This window comes from Cherax quadricarinatus, chromosome 24 (genome assembly GCF_038502225.1).
Source record: "Cherax quadricarinatus isolate ZL_2023a chromosome 24, ASM3850222v1, whole genome shotgun sequence".
NCBI lineage: Eukaryota > Metazoa > Arthropoda > Malacostraca > Decapoda > Parastacidae > Cherax > Cherax quadricarinatus.
The window spans coordinates 35604647-35617868 of NC_091315.1; the positions used below are offsets into that span (position 1 = coordinate 35604647).

General features: G+C 38.5%; 1 protein-coding gene across 5 annotated transcripts in view; it reads right to left on the reverse strand.

The window, feature by feature from the left end:
• Positions 1-9293: 9293 nt before the first annotated feature.
• Positions 9294-13222, reverse strand: part of LOC128690926 (uncharacterized) — a 36725-nt gene continuing 32796 nt past the window's right edge. For all 5 annotated transcript variants that reach the window (XM_070088360.1, XM_070088359.1, XM_070088355.1 and 2 more), the window contains exon 7: positions 9294-9920. In XM_070088360.1, coding sequence (XP_069944461.1) covers positions 9857-9920 — 64 coding nt within the window. In that variant the 3' untranslated portion in view covers positions 9294-9856. The remainder of the gene's footprint in view (positions 9921-13222) is intronic.

Sequence of the window (13222 nt, forward strand, 5' to 3'; positions counted from 1 at the left end):
AAAAGGTACAAGGTTTAAGAATAATACATACCGATAAACCTCACATTAATGAATTTCAGCAATTTCATACAAAAAAATTGGCTGAATAAGTGTCTAATTATTGGACAAAATGGACAAAAGTCCATAATTCCACATTTTGTCCATAATGATAAGTGTCTGGTTGTCTTTGGAAGCATCAGGTCAAATCCAATAACTCCGGTGTTTGTCCACTGTGGACAAATAAAGAGGAGCTTTACAACTCCTTTGACTCAGAGTAAAAGTTATTCTGAGTCATCACTGTCAATCATGGCAGTTTACACCTCATCTCTCCAGCACGAAAAATTAAAAAAAAAATACTGTAAATTACATAGTTCTATAAAATTACTATACAGTACTGTACTGTAGTGTGTCTGGCTGTCTTCTGCATCAGTGGACCAAGTCCACTACTTCAGAAGACAACCAGATGGTCAAGAAATATTAATTCCATAATTTAAGAGTTGTGGACAGTCAGCATTATCATACACCCCCCTTCCCCATTAGACCATTAATGAGGTTTCACTGTAACAATAATAATAATTATTATTATTATAATAACAATTATAATCGTGGGAAGGGACAAACCTGTAAGGGTCATAGTACCTGGAAAATAGGAGTAAATATTGTAATAATATCAGGAATGATTTTTAATGACTGGTGAAGTATTATTAAATAAGTTTTTAAAATCTAAGTTAACATTAATTAATGTGATTTTATTGGGTGCTTCTTTGTGATCAAGAAATCAGGACTTTAGGCTGACAGTTTCTTAACACCATAACACCATTGCTAGTCGGATGCAATGCTTGCAACTCTAATAATGAAAATGGTGATAAATTATTTACTTTTTTATATGGGGTTAATGTAGTTGATAAAAATTACAATGCAGTATTAATTTCATGTAATCTGCTCCTTCAGATTGTGGATGGCTAAGGGAAATCAAAAGTACTCTCATTAAAATTTAATGCTAATTTACACATTGGAATATTTGTAGTCAGTGGAATTAGGATTAAAATATCAGGTATCATAGAAAGAATTCCCAAAATCTTTGAGAAATCTTCATGCAAGACTGCACATAAAGAACAAATTGCTTGAATTATGTGACTGAAGTGCAACATATACGTTGTCATTAACATTTCTTATAGTTCTTTCATAAACATATATACCTGTGTGAATACCTATTTATCTATTTTTGTGATTACCTATTTGTAGCTGCAGGAGCAGAGTTAAGCTCATGGTGTGTGTCCATGCATGCATGTCTGCATTTTTTCTTCTTTGGGACACTGTCTTGCTAGTAAATGGCTGATGTTTTAAAATCAGTATTTGCCTTACTAAAGCCAAAGATTGATTGTTGTAGAAATATGAAAAACTGGTAATGCTGTACAGTGCTGTGTTGTTTTACAAGATATTTACCATATGACTAATGCTAGCCAGGGAGAAAAAAATTGTAAGTTCTATACATCATTTTTAAGTTCAAGTAACTAGTCTTCATTGTATATAGAAATTATATAAATGCTTTTACTAAAATGGAAATTGTTCTGTAAATAACACTAAATTACAAACGGCAATAAGTTTATTAGGAGAGATTTTTTCATTTTTCTTTGAGCCCTTTTTACTTTTTGATACAATTCACTAGTATATAACATTATAACATGTAGAATAATGGTACATACTATATGGAATTTTAAGATGAGGGTACTGGTCTTTTTCTCACCTAAACAAGTTATTAATTTCCCAACCAATTTTGATTACATTTTCACATGTAAAAGTGCATTATAAAGAAAGTTTGAATATGAATTTTATTCCTAACTGAGCAATAGTTTTAGATATTTATAACAAGATTTTCAATATGTTTCCTCATAACACTTGTACATTTTGGCATTAAACAAACACAGAACTTATACAAACCATAATGAAAAAGAAAGAAATTTCAAGCTCTTTTATACAGTATCAGTCACATTCTCAAGGAACACAGTGAAGGAAACTAATAATGGATGGCTTACATAAACAAGGATATCTCAGTGGCTTACATAAACAAGGATATCTCACTTGCTTACTCTTGGAACCCATCAAAGGTAAGATAAGGTGGGTACATCACTTATGGACCTGACTATTATATTGTGAAGGCAGGTGGCAAGTGACTTGGTGTATTAAAGATTTTAATATTAATTAATTAATCACTTTTAAAGTCCTGGATTTACAGGCATAATACAATTAACACTTTTTTTTTTTTTAATTTTAATTTTACTATTATACCTGGTAAAGTGTATGGTAGTTATTATTGAAAGAATTAAGAGTAAGGCAGAGAGTAGGATAAGAGATGAATAAGGAGGCTTTAGAAAAGGTAGGGGGTGTGTAGACCAAGTATTTACAGTGATACATATAGGTGAACAGTATTTAGATAAGGGTAAAAAGGCTTTTGTGGCATTTATGGATTTGGAAAAGGTGTATGACAGGGTGGATAGGTGAGCAATGTGGCAGATGTTGCAAATGTATGGAATAGGAGGTACGTTACTGAAATCAGTGAAGAGTTTTTGCGAGGATAGTGAGACTCCGGTTAGAGTATGTAGGAGAGAGGGAGATTATTTTCCAGTAAAAGTAGGCCTTAGACAAGGATGTGTGATGTCACCATGGTTGTTCATTATATTTATAGATGAAGTTGTAAGAGAAGTGAATGCTTGGGTGTTGGCAAGAGGTGTGAGGTTAAAAGATAAAGAATCTAACACAAAGTGGGAGTTGTCACAGTTACTCTTTGCTGATCACACTGTGCTTTTGGGAGATTCTGAAGAGAAGTTCCAGAGGTTGGTGGATGAGTTTGGTAGGGTATGTAAAAGAAAATTAAAAGTAAATATAGGAAGGAGTAAGGTGATGAAGATAACAAAAAAAATTAGGTGATTAAAGATTGGATGTCAGATTGGAGGGAGAGAGTATGGAGATGAATGTCAACAGATGGGTGTATGAAAGATGAGGTGAATCACAGAATTGATGAGGGGAAAAAGATGAGTGGTGCACTGAGGAGTCTGTGGAGACAGAACTTTGTCCGTGGAAGCAAAGAGGGGAATGTATGAGTATAGTTATACCAACATTCTTATATGGGTGTGAAACATGGGTGGTGAATATTGCAACAAGGAGAAGGCTGGAGGCAGTAGAGATGTCATGTCTGAGAACAATGTGTGGTGTGAATATAATGAAGAAAATTCGTAGTTTGGAAATTGGGAGGAGGTGCAGGATTACCAAAACTATTATCCAGAGGGCTGAGGTGGGGTTGTTGAGGTGGCTTGGACATGTGGAGAGGATGAAAGGAAATAGAATGACTTTGAGAATGTATAAATCTGTAGTGGAGGGAAGGCGGAGTAGGGGTTGGCCTAGCGAAGGTTGGAGGGAGGGGCAAAGGAGTTTTTGTGTGCAAGGGGCTTGGACTTCCAGCAAGCATGCATGAGTGTGTTAGATCGGAGTGAATGGAGACAAATGGATTTTAGGACTTGATGTTCTGTTGGAGTGTGAGCAAGGTAACAGTTATGAAGGGATTCAAGGAAACTGGCAAGCCGGACTTGAGTCCTGGAGATAGGAAGTACAGTTTCTGCACTCTGAAGGAGGGGTGTTAATGTTAAGTTTTATAACTACAGTGTAAGTGCACCTCTGGCAAGACAGTGATGGAGTGAATGATGATGAAAGTTTTTCTTTTTTGGGCCACCCTGCCTTGGTGGGAGATGGCCGATGTGTTAAAAAATAAAAACAAATTTATTTCAGCAATTGTTTTGGATGAACTGTATAAATTTTAATAGTTTTAACCCTTTCATTGTCAGGACCCCTGATTCTAAACTCTCGCTCTGTGTCGAAAAATATTCAGAAAAAAAAATTATTTTTCTTACCAAAATCTTAAGAATATTTTTGTGAGTGTTTTAAAACAAAAAAAAAATTGCAATCAGAACTTACCAAGATATAGAAGCATGATGTTGAGAAAGTGAACTGCTTATGGCAAAATTGGCGCATGCCGGTCACTCAGTAATATTATTTTAACTTTTATTCTGTTGCACAACAATGGTATATAATACCGACAAGATGAAATTAAGACACGTGCAACATCTGGGTATCTTTATTGTAGACGTTTCGCCATCCAGGGGCTTTATCAATACAAATTCCAGGGCATAACATGAAGACAGTAGAACTATGTACAGAAGTTGAGGTAATCAGTCCCTCAACCTTGGAGTAGGTGCGAAGAGCATCGTAGTCGTGGAGAAGGGTTACTTCCCTTCTTTGTCTTTTACTGGCACTAGGTCCAGCTTGAGAGTCACTGTAACCCCGTTGCAAAAAAAAAAAATCTGTTTCTGGCATCTCTTTAAGATTTGCCTAAAATGGGACACGGCATTGTCATTGAACATGTTGCAGACATGGCTTGCAACTTCCCGTACGTCCTGGCGAGGTCAACCACATGTATATCATTTTCATACTTTATTACAAGTTTTTTCTTGAATTCTATCGTGTTTCTCGCCTTACTTATCAAAGGGCTGGCACTCGGAACTTTCTTTGGCCCCATGGTGGCTTATTTAGCAGTCGCATTCAATAAACAAGCACAAAAAACAATCAATTATTACGAAATGTTTCGTATGAATGTGCAGGGTAATGTTCACTTGACAAGAAACAAAGCCAGACTGACTCAGAATGCATGCGTGGGATGCTTTGTGTGGGCGTGGGCACATGGACACGTTTGGTATGGCGGACAAAAACCAAGGTGACCAACAAAAACTGGAACAATATTTTGATGAAAAAAGTCATTGAAAACGAAATTCGACGAAAACCAGGGCAAACTAAAACCAAGATTCCACTGTAATGAAATCTGTGAAATATTTAAAGAAACAAAGTTAAGTCATAATCGGATTTTGTCATATGAAAATATCAGGTCCATAAGCGAGATGCAGTCTTGAATGTAATTCCTAATTTCCTGCTTTTTTTATGAGAATGTAATTGAGGCATCATGAAAGTATTTGTAATTTCATTCTGTTTCATGATGGTCAGATGTCATATTAAGATATTGTACCATAGAATGGATTTTGTGCTATTGTTTGTGTAAGTGGTGATTTCTTTTTAAGTGCACAAAAGATTCATGAGTAAAATATCACTGTAATCAGCTATTCTTAATTTTATTCAAGTTTGTACAGGAAACTTTGAAAGATGTGAACCTTAAGATTCAGAAACAGTTGAATCTCTGCTGCACAGTATTCCTTGTACTAGTAGTAACATGTCTGTGCTGGAATACAAACCAGAGTGCCCTTTAGCATTAGTAAGACAAACTACATAAAAGTAATGTTTAGTGCTATGGTACAGCATTATAAGTAAAGTTGAATCACTGGTTGACCAGTAGTATTAAAGCCTGTTCATTATCAATGAACTGATGGCTTTAAAGTAAATTCAAACATTGTTGGTGTTTGAGACAGTATAAGTTTACTTGAGATTCATAGCTTCCCTCCTAATGAATGCCTGTGTGTATTTAGTCCATTTGTAACTTTTGTATTTATGAAGACTGAGTGGTAGTTCCACCTCTGGAACTAAATGGAAAGGTTCTCTTATTTTAAGAGTGGATCATTAATCCATTGCCTGTGAGTGACAAAAATCTGTTTCTGATGTAATGACAGTTTTATAATTTAATTTGTGAAAAATGTTACCTACTTGGGTTATACAACACTGAAATTTTGACAAATGAGAAAGCATCTTTCTCATCTGAACCAAAGAAAATGCTGGACTTTTCACCCATGATCTGTTCTTGGGAGACAGTAGTCATTTAAGCACAATACGTACATGAAATCTTCCCGCCACAAAGGTGATCCAGCTTCAGGGGTGGAGTAACATTATTTTGCATTTTGTAACTATTATTGAAAAGTTTGTTACAAGGTAAATTACCCCGGGCCAAATGCCAAGAATTTTATGTGATTAACAAAGCTTTCAAAATAATTTTTTGTTTTTGGTTTTTGTAAGAACTGTACATCTTTTTAATATGCAGTTCAGCATGCACCATCAAATTCTGCTGCATTCAGAAATAAAAACAATTGAATTTGTCATTCCAAGCTGATCATAGCATCTTCAAAAAGTTTGTTTATATACAGTATATTATAAAGTTAACATCTTTAATACCATTTTCCAGTGGTTTTGCACTGGCAGCCCACTGCCAAGAAGGTTAACAATCTGTTGCACCTGTATCATGAATTATTATCATTATTAATTATTATTATTGTTGTTTAGGGGCAGTGTAAGTTGTATTGTAAAGACAGTGACCCAGTCTGTGGTACCTAGACAATCAGGACCCTCCAACAATGGCTTGGAAAGCTAACTCATCATTGCTTAAGTCTCGGAGCATTATCATTTTAAGCTTTAACACCATTTTCTCTAGAAATTAAGTTTTATGTTTAAGATATTTCATATAGTATTTGTTTTGTGACACTTGCTTAGGGGTTTTAACTGCAATTATAAAGGCTTGGCATCTATAAATAATAATCTATACTGTGCTGCATTTCTTTGTTTATCTGTTACAGAAGAGCCTTCCAAATTACATATCATTTTCCTCTGTAAACAAAATGTGTGGAGTAACACACACATAATGAAACATCCAAATGTAATGAACACTTTGTCAATGGATTAAAGAAAACCCACATGTAGACAGAAACAATGTTTAAGAGACTATACTTCCTTCTCTGGAGATCTTCAGTAGTACAGAAAAGTAAACCCTAGGTTTATATAATGAATGAGAAGAATACCTGGGATCCATGTAGAGTAGCTTATATTCACCAACAACTTGATTGATCAGGCCAGCAACAAGGAGGACTGGTCTGGGACCAGGTCATAGGGGCAGTGACCTCCGGAAGCGACTCCAGATAATCTCCAGGGGTGCCAAAGGTAAATAGATTCCTGACATGATTTCAAAATGCACCATGAAGAAAAATATTCCTGGTCCAAACTTATTACCATGACCTGACCTTTGACTATCATTTTGTAATTACATACACCCCATGAAGTATATGTAAGCTAATCCACTTGGATCTCAGCTACTCAGCTCATTGACTAAACTTAGGGGTGATGTGTGTTGAAGGGAAAAGGGCCACTAATTTGATCACTATACAAACCTAGATTTAACTTCTTTGTACTGATAATGAAGAATGCAGACAAAAGATTGAAATAACCTGTTACTCTTTCACATTGTTTCTACACATGAGTTTTCCTGAATCCACATGTACATAAATATAAGCACGAATTCTGAGATTTATATTTAAACCTATGCTGAGCAGTGTAGGAGGGTTATTAACTGCATAACAGGTGATATGGACTTGGAGTAACTATTAATTAATGAAGCAGTTGCATTGTCAGAATGCAATAGCATACTATAATTTATATATGATTATGTATACAAGTCATCTTTCTATCTGACACAATCAAATAATATGATCACCTTTATTAAACAAAATGCAGCAGCAGATTACGAGTATATAAGGCCCTGAAGGTAATATATAATGTACATGCATTATATACAGGGAGTTCAAAAAGAAACATAACCCATGGAGAATGCATACTGTAATAGTTTTGAAATATGACAAATTGAAGAGACACTTATGCAACATGTGGGAATCTTGATTAAGGAAACATTTCACCACACAGTGGCTTCATCAGTCCAGTACAAAGCAGAAAAGGGTAAGGAGAGAAGGAGGAGTCTGAGGTAATCAGTTCCTCAGCCTGGAATCTGTGTTCAGTCCATCACTCTTGTAGAAAGTACAGCATATTGCCGGAGAAGTGGCTTATATACTGTACTCGGGCAAGTCGAAGCAGGAGGTGGGATCACAGTGGAACCATCCACTAGTGTAAGTAGGTCTTTGTCCAGTGGCTGGACAAGTATTGAAGAATTCCTTGTATCAAGATCCCACGATGTTGCAATGTGACAGATGTAATAAATGGTTTTGAAAACCGACAAGTTGAAGATTGAGACATCATGGGATCTTGATACAAGGAATTCTTCAATACTTGTCCAATCTCTGGACAAAGACCTACTTACACTAGTGGATGGTTCCACTGTGATCCTGCCTCAACTCGCCTGACTACAGTATAAAAGCCACTTCTCCAGCCATATGCTGTACTTTCTACAAAAGTGATAGACTAAACACAAAGATTCCAGGCTGAGGGACTGAGTACGTCAGACTCCTCCTCTCCTTACCCTTTTCTGCTTTGTATTGGACTGGTGAAGCCACTTGTGTGGCAAAACATTTCCTTAATAAAGATTCCCATATGTTGCACAAGTGTCACAATCTCCAGAATGCATACTGTATGATACTGTAACCCACTGTTTTTCTCTGTTGCAGTTATTATTAAGTACATTAATGGGGTTCACACTACAAGAATGAATATTCATTGTTGAAAGCTACATAATGGGTTTTTTCAATAACACCGTATTCAAATCACCTTCGTATATTTGATGAGCTCAAGAAGAACATTCAGCATACGGTAGATGGCATATTAAGATATTACAACAGCATTTCAGTAACATGATTTACTGAGTACTTACAAAAAAACCTTATAGGCCAACATATTCAACAGTTTTTGAGAGTTAGTTACTAATAAACTTGCTTTTTCCCTGGGTTGAATTTCATTTTTGAATGCCCTGTACTAAAAACTGTTTTATTGCTTGAATGATGCAACAAAATTACACTTACATTAATTTGAACATAATAACTTTTGTTTTGTACCAGTAAAGTGATTTTTGTATACAAGTTGGTGCCTTGGGGTTCCTCACACCTGGGACCCTGGAGCAACTGCCCCTATGTTAATCTGCCACTGGGGGAATGTTATGATCAAGCTTTTTGATTATCCAAAAACTTAAGTTTTTTGAAGCTTTATTTTAATTATTTATTTATTTTTTATTTGGGCATGATACATAGTTGTATCCAGTGGATGTAGACTCATGGTATTCTACATATTACTGATCATAAAATGTTTAGTAAATCTTTTAAAAATACTAATTAAATTGGTCACTCATTTTATCAAATTCTGATTAGAATCCTTTAATAATGTTTCATGTTTATTTTCATTGGCATTAAATGTTACATAAGAGATTGTTTTACTCACCCTAATGATATCTTGTCCTACCATGGAGGTGAGTGCACAAAAAAAAAAAAAATTCCCAGGTATTTCAACAGCAGATTTTCAAATGTTGTTTTAGTTGCCACATACCTGACACCATATAAATTATAATATTCATAGTGAAAAATACATACAAAAAATGCTGATTTAGAAAAACACACAAGCAAACACTAGGATATATTTATTAGAAAACGTTTCAGTCCTGAGACCTTGATCACTTCTAACATACAGAGGTTAAAAGACAGTATATATAGGTGGAGAGGTGCGAGTGATGCATGGTGACCTAAAGAATGACATATTGGGATGAGGACGGGTAGACGATGAGATTGTGCGACTCCTGTGTTGCTGGTGCTTTGTAAAGCACCACCTACCCACCAAGGACACAAAGTATACATGATTGCTCTTTTCCTCATTCAACTATGAAAACACTGTATAAAATAGTGGTGGTGTTAATTTGGATTTAACAATAACATTCATTGGAGAAATTTGAATGCAGTAAGAATTTATTCTGTATACAACTCGTCAAACTTTACATTTTAAATGAAAACAGCCTCCCAGCCTACATAAGGGGGATAGCCAGGGGTCTATTGGTAATCTTTAAGGCGGCACTGGACAGGCACCTAAAGTCAGTACCTGACCAACCGGGCTGTGGTTCGTACGTCAGCTTGCGTGCGGCCAGTAGTAACAGCCTGGTTGATCAGACCCTGATCCACCATGAGGCCTGGTCTCAGACCAAGCTGCGGGGGTGTTGACCCCCGAAACCCTCTCCGGGTAAACTCCAGGTACACATTCTGAAGAAAAGCCAGTAATCCAGACTCATACATAATGATAATTACATGTTCCTGTGCTTCTAACAGTCATATGCCTACCTTCTTGATTAATCTTAATAAATTATTATTATTATTATAATCAAAAAGAAGCGCTAAGCCACAAGGGCTATACAGCGCTGCAGGGTAGGGAAGGAAGCAAGGGAATTGGATGGCAGGAGGGAGGGGGGATGATCAGCAGGTTACAGAAAACAGCGGGGCAGGGGATAGTACGGGGGTAGAGGGTAGCAAGAGATACAAGTAGAAAGGGCTGAAAGTATCAGAATTTGTGAAGTAAGTCAGTCGTTGTCAAAAAGTCAATAAGAGAGTCCGGATGAAAGGTGGGTCCATCAGCGAGAAGGGAAGGTAAAGAGAGAGCAGCGGGGCGAAGACGACGACAGAGGTAAATTCTGCGTGCTCGTTGATAAAGTGGGCAGTCCAACAGAATGTGGCTGACTGATAATGGAGCTTGGCAATTCTCACAGAGAGGAGCAAGTCGCCTCTCCATGAGATATCCATGAGTAAGACGAGTATGGCCAATGCGAAGACGGGAGAGAGTAGTCTCCCAACCTCGACACTGGTGATAAGAAGACGGCCAGTAACCTATACTCGGTTTAATAGACTGAAGTTTGTTGCCGAGCATAGTAGACCAACGTTGTTGCCAACGGGTGTGAAGGTGGGAAGATATTACAGCAAAATAGTCCGTACATGGAATACCTCTATAAGAAACTGGTAGGTCATGTACTGCTGACCGCGCAGCAGTGTCTGCCTGTTCATTGCCCTGTACGTCAACATGACCAGGGACCCAACAAAAAACAATATCTTTATGCTTAGTAAAGATGCGGCGTAGCCAAAGTTGGATACGGAGGACTAAGGGGTGAGGTGTATCAAATTTTTGTATAGCCTGTAAAGCACTAAGGGAGTCTGAGACAACCACAAATGATGACACAGGCATAGATGCAATACGGATAAGTGCTGTAAGGATGGCATATAATTCAGCAGTAAAAATACTAGCTGAAGATAGTAAATGCCCTTGTACGACGCTGTCCGGAAACACTGCTGCGAATCCTACGCCGTCAGAAGACTTAGAGCCATCTGTGTACACAGCAATGGCATGAGAATGAGAGTGAAAGTGGTCAAGAAAAAGAGAGCGGGAAGCGACCGTAGACAGTTGGGCTTTCGAGCAAGGGAGGGAGAAAGAACAGACTCGAACAGCTGGAACTTCCCAGGGGGGTAGGGAAAAGTGAGATGCTACATGTACATAGAAAGGTGGTAGTTGAAGAGAAGACAAGAGCGAATGAAGGCGAAGAGAGAAGGGACGGAGTAAGCAGGGGCGGCGAACAAATAAAGAATGTCTACTAATATCAGTGACCATTCTATAAATGGAAGGATTGCGGAGATCATGAGAGCGTACATAGTAGCGCAGGCAATGGGCATCACGGCGATCGGATAAGGATGGAACGTTCGCTTCTGCATAGAGGCTTTCGACAGGGGAAGAGCGAAAAGCACCAAGGCATAAACGTAATCCTTGGTGATGAATGGGGTTAAGGCTAGAGAGAGTAGCAGGAGATGCCGCTGAATAGATCTGGTCACCATAATCAAGTTTCGATAAAATAAGGGTGGAATGTAGGTGAAGGAGGGTTCGACGATCAGCTCCCCACGAAAGATGAGCAAGGGTTTTAAGAAGGTTCAGCCGGCTGTGACAAGTTGCCTTCAGAGAGGTAATGTGAGGTTTCCAGGATAACCTACGATCAAAGAGGAGGCCCAGAAACTTGACTGTATCACGTTCAGGGATACGTGAGCCATAGAGGTACAAAGGATGATCAGAGATGACAGAGCGTCTAGTGAAAGTGATTTGGTGGGTTTTAGTGCTGGAAAATTTAAACCCATGTGTGGTGGCCCAATTGGAAACACGGTCGACTGCATGCTGGAGAGAAACTGTAAGGAGGTGACAGTCAGCGCCTGCACAGGCAATAGCGAAGTCATCAACATAGAGTGATGACCAAATATTTGATGGAAGACTAGAGGCCAAATCATTAATAGCAAGGAGAAAAAGTGTTGTGCTCAGAACACATCCCTGGGGGACACCTTCAGCTTGGACAAAGTCCGGGGAGAGCACATTATTAACCCGAACACGGAAATGCCTGTCAGTTAAAAAGTTCTTAAGGAAGGATGGTAGATTGCCTCGAAGGCCTAAGGAGTGGGCTTGGGCTAAAATATTATACCTCCAAGTTGTGTCATATGCCTTCTCAAGGTCAAAAAATATGGCAATAACTGAGTGGTTATTCGCAAAGGCATTACGAACATACGTATCCAAGCGCAGTAAGGGGTCTATGGTAGAACGTCCCTTACGAAAGCCATATTGACGAGTGGAGAGACTGTTGTGTGTCTCTAAATACCACACTAAACGTCTATTTACTAGACGTTCCATTACTTTGCAAACTGCACTGGTAAGAGCAATGGGACGATAGTGGGAGGTTTCATGTCCCGTAGTGCCTGGTTTGCGGAAAGGGAGAACAATGGCGGATTTCCACGGCTGTGGAAGAACTCCTTGTGACCAAATAAGATTGTAAAGGCGTAATAGGACTGCAAGGGCTGACTGATGTAAATGTTGTAGCATACGAATATGAATGTCGTCGGGCCCAGCTGCCGATGATCGACAAGCTGAGAGTGTTGCCTCCAGTTCTTGAAGTGTAAAAGGCACATTATACTGTTCTTCTCTGAGAGAAGAAAAGTCCAAGGGTGCTAACTCTCTGGCAGACTTTGAGGAAAGAAATGAGGGGCATAGATGGAGTCCCTGAGAAATACGGACCAGATGATTGCCAATTTCATTGGCAACATCTAGTGGGTTTGCTATATCAACACCGGCAACCCGCAGAACAGGAGCCGGGTCAGGAGAATATTTACCACTCAGTTTTCGTACTTTTTTCCAGACTGCACTCATAGAGGAAACAGAGGTGATGGTGGAGACATAATCTCGCCAGCAAGTGCGTTTAGCGTCACGGATGACACGGCGAGCGATCGCACGCTTCTGTTTAAAATCAAGGAGTCGCTCTGTGGTTCTATTGTACCGGTACCTGCCCCATGCAGCGCGTTTCAAACGTACTGCACGAGCACAAGCAGGAGACCACCAAGGCACGCATTTCTGAGAATGCCTGCCCGAAGTTTGGGGTATAGAATGAGAAGCTGCGGTGAAAACGGAGGACGAGAAGAGGTGTAAAAGCTCATCGATGGAGGACGAAGAAGGAACCTCTTTAAAAACAGTCAGGTGTGAGTAAAGGTTCCAA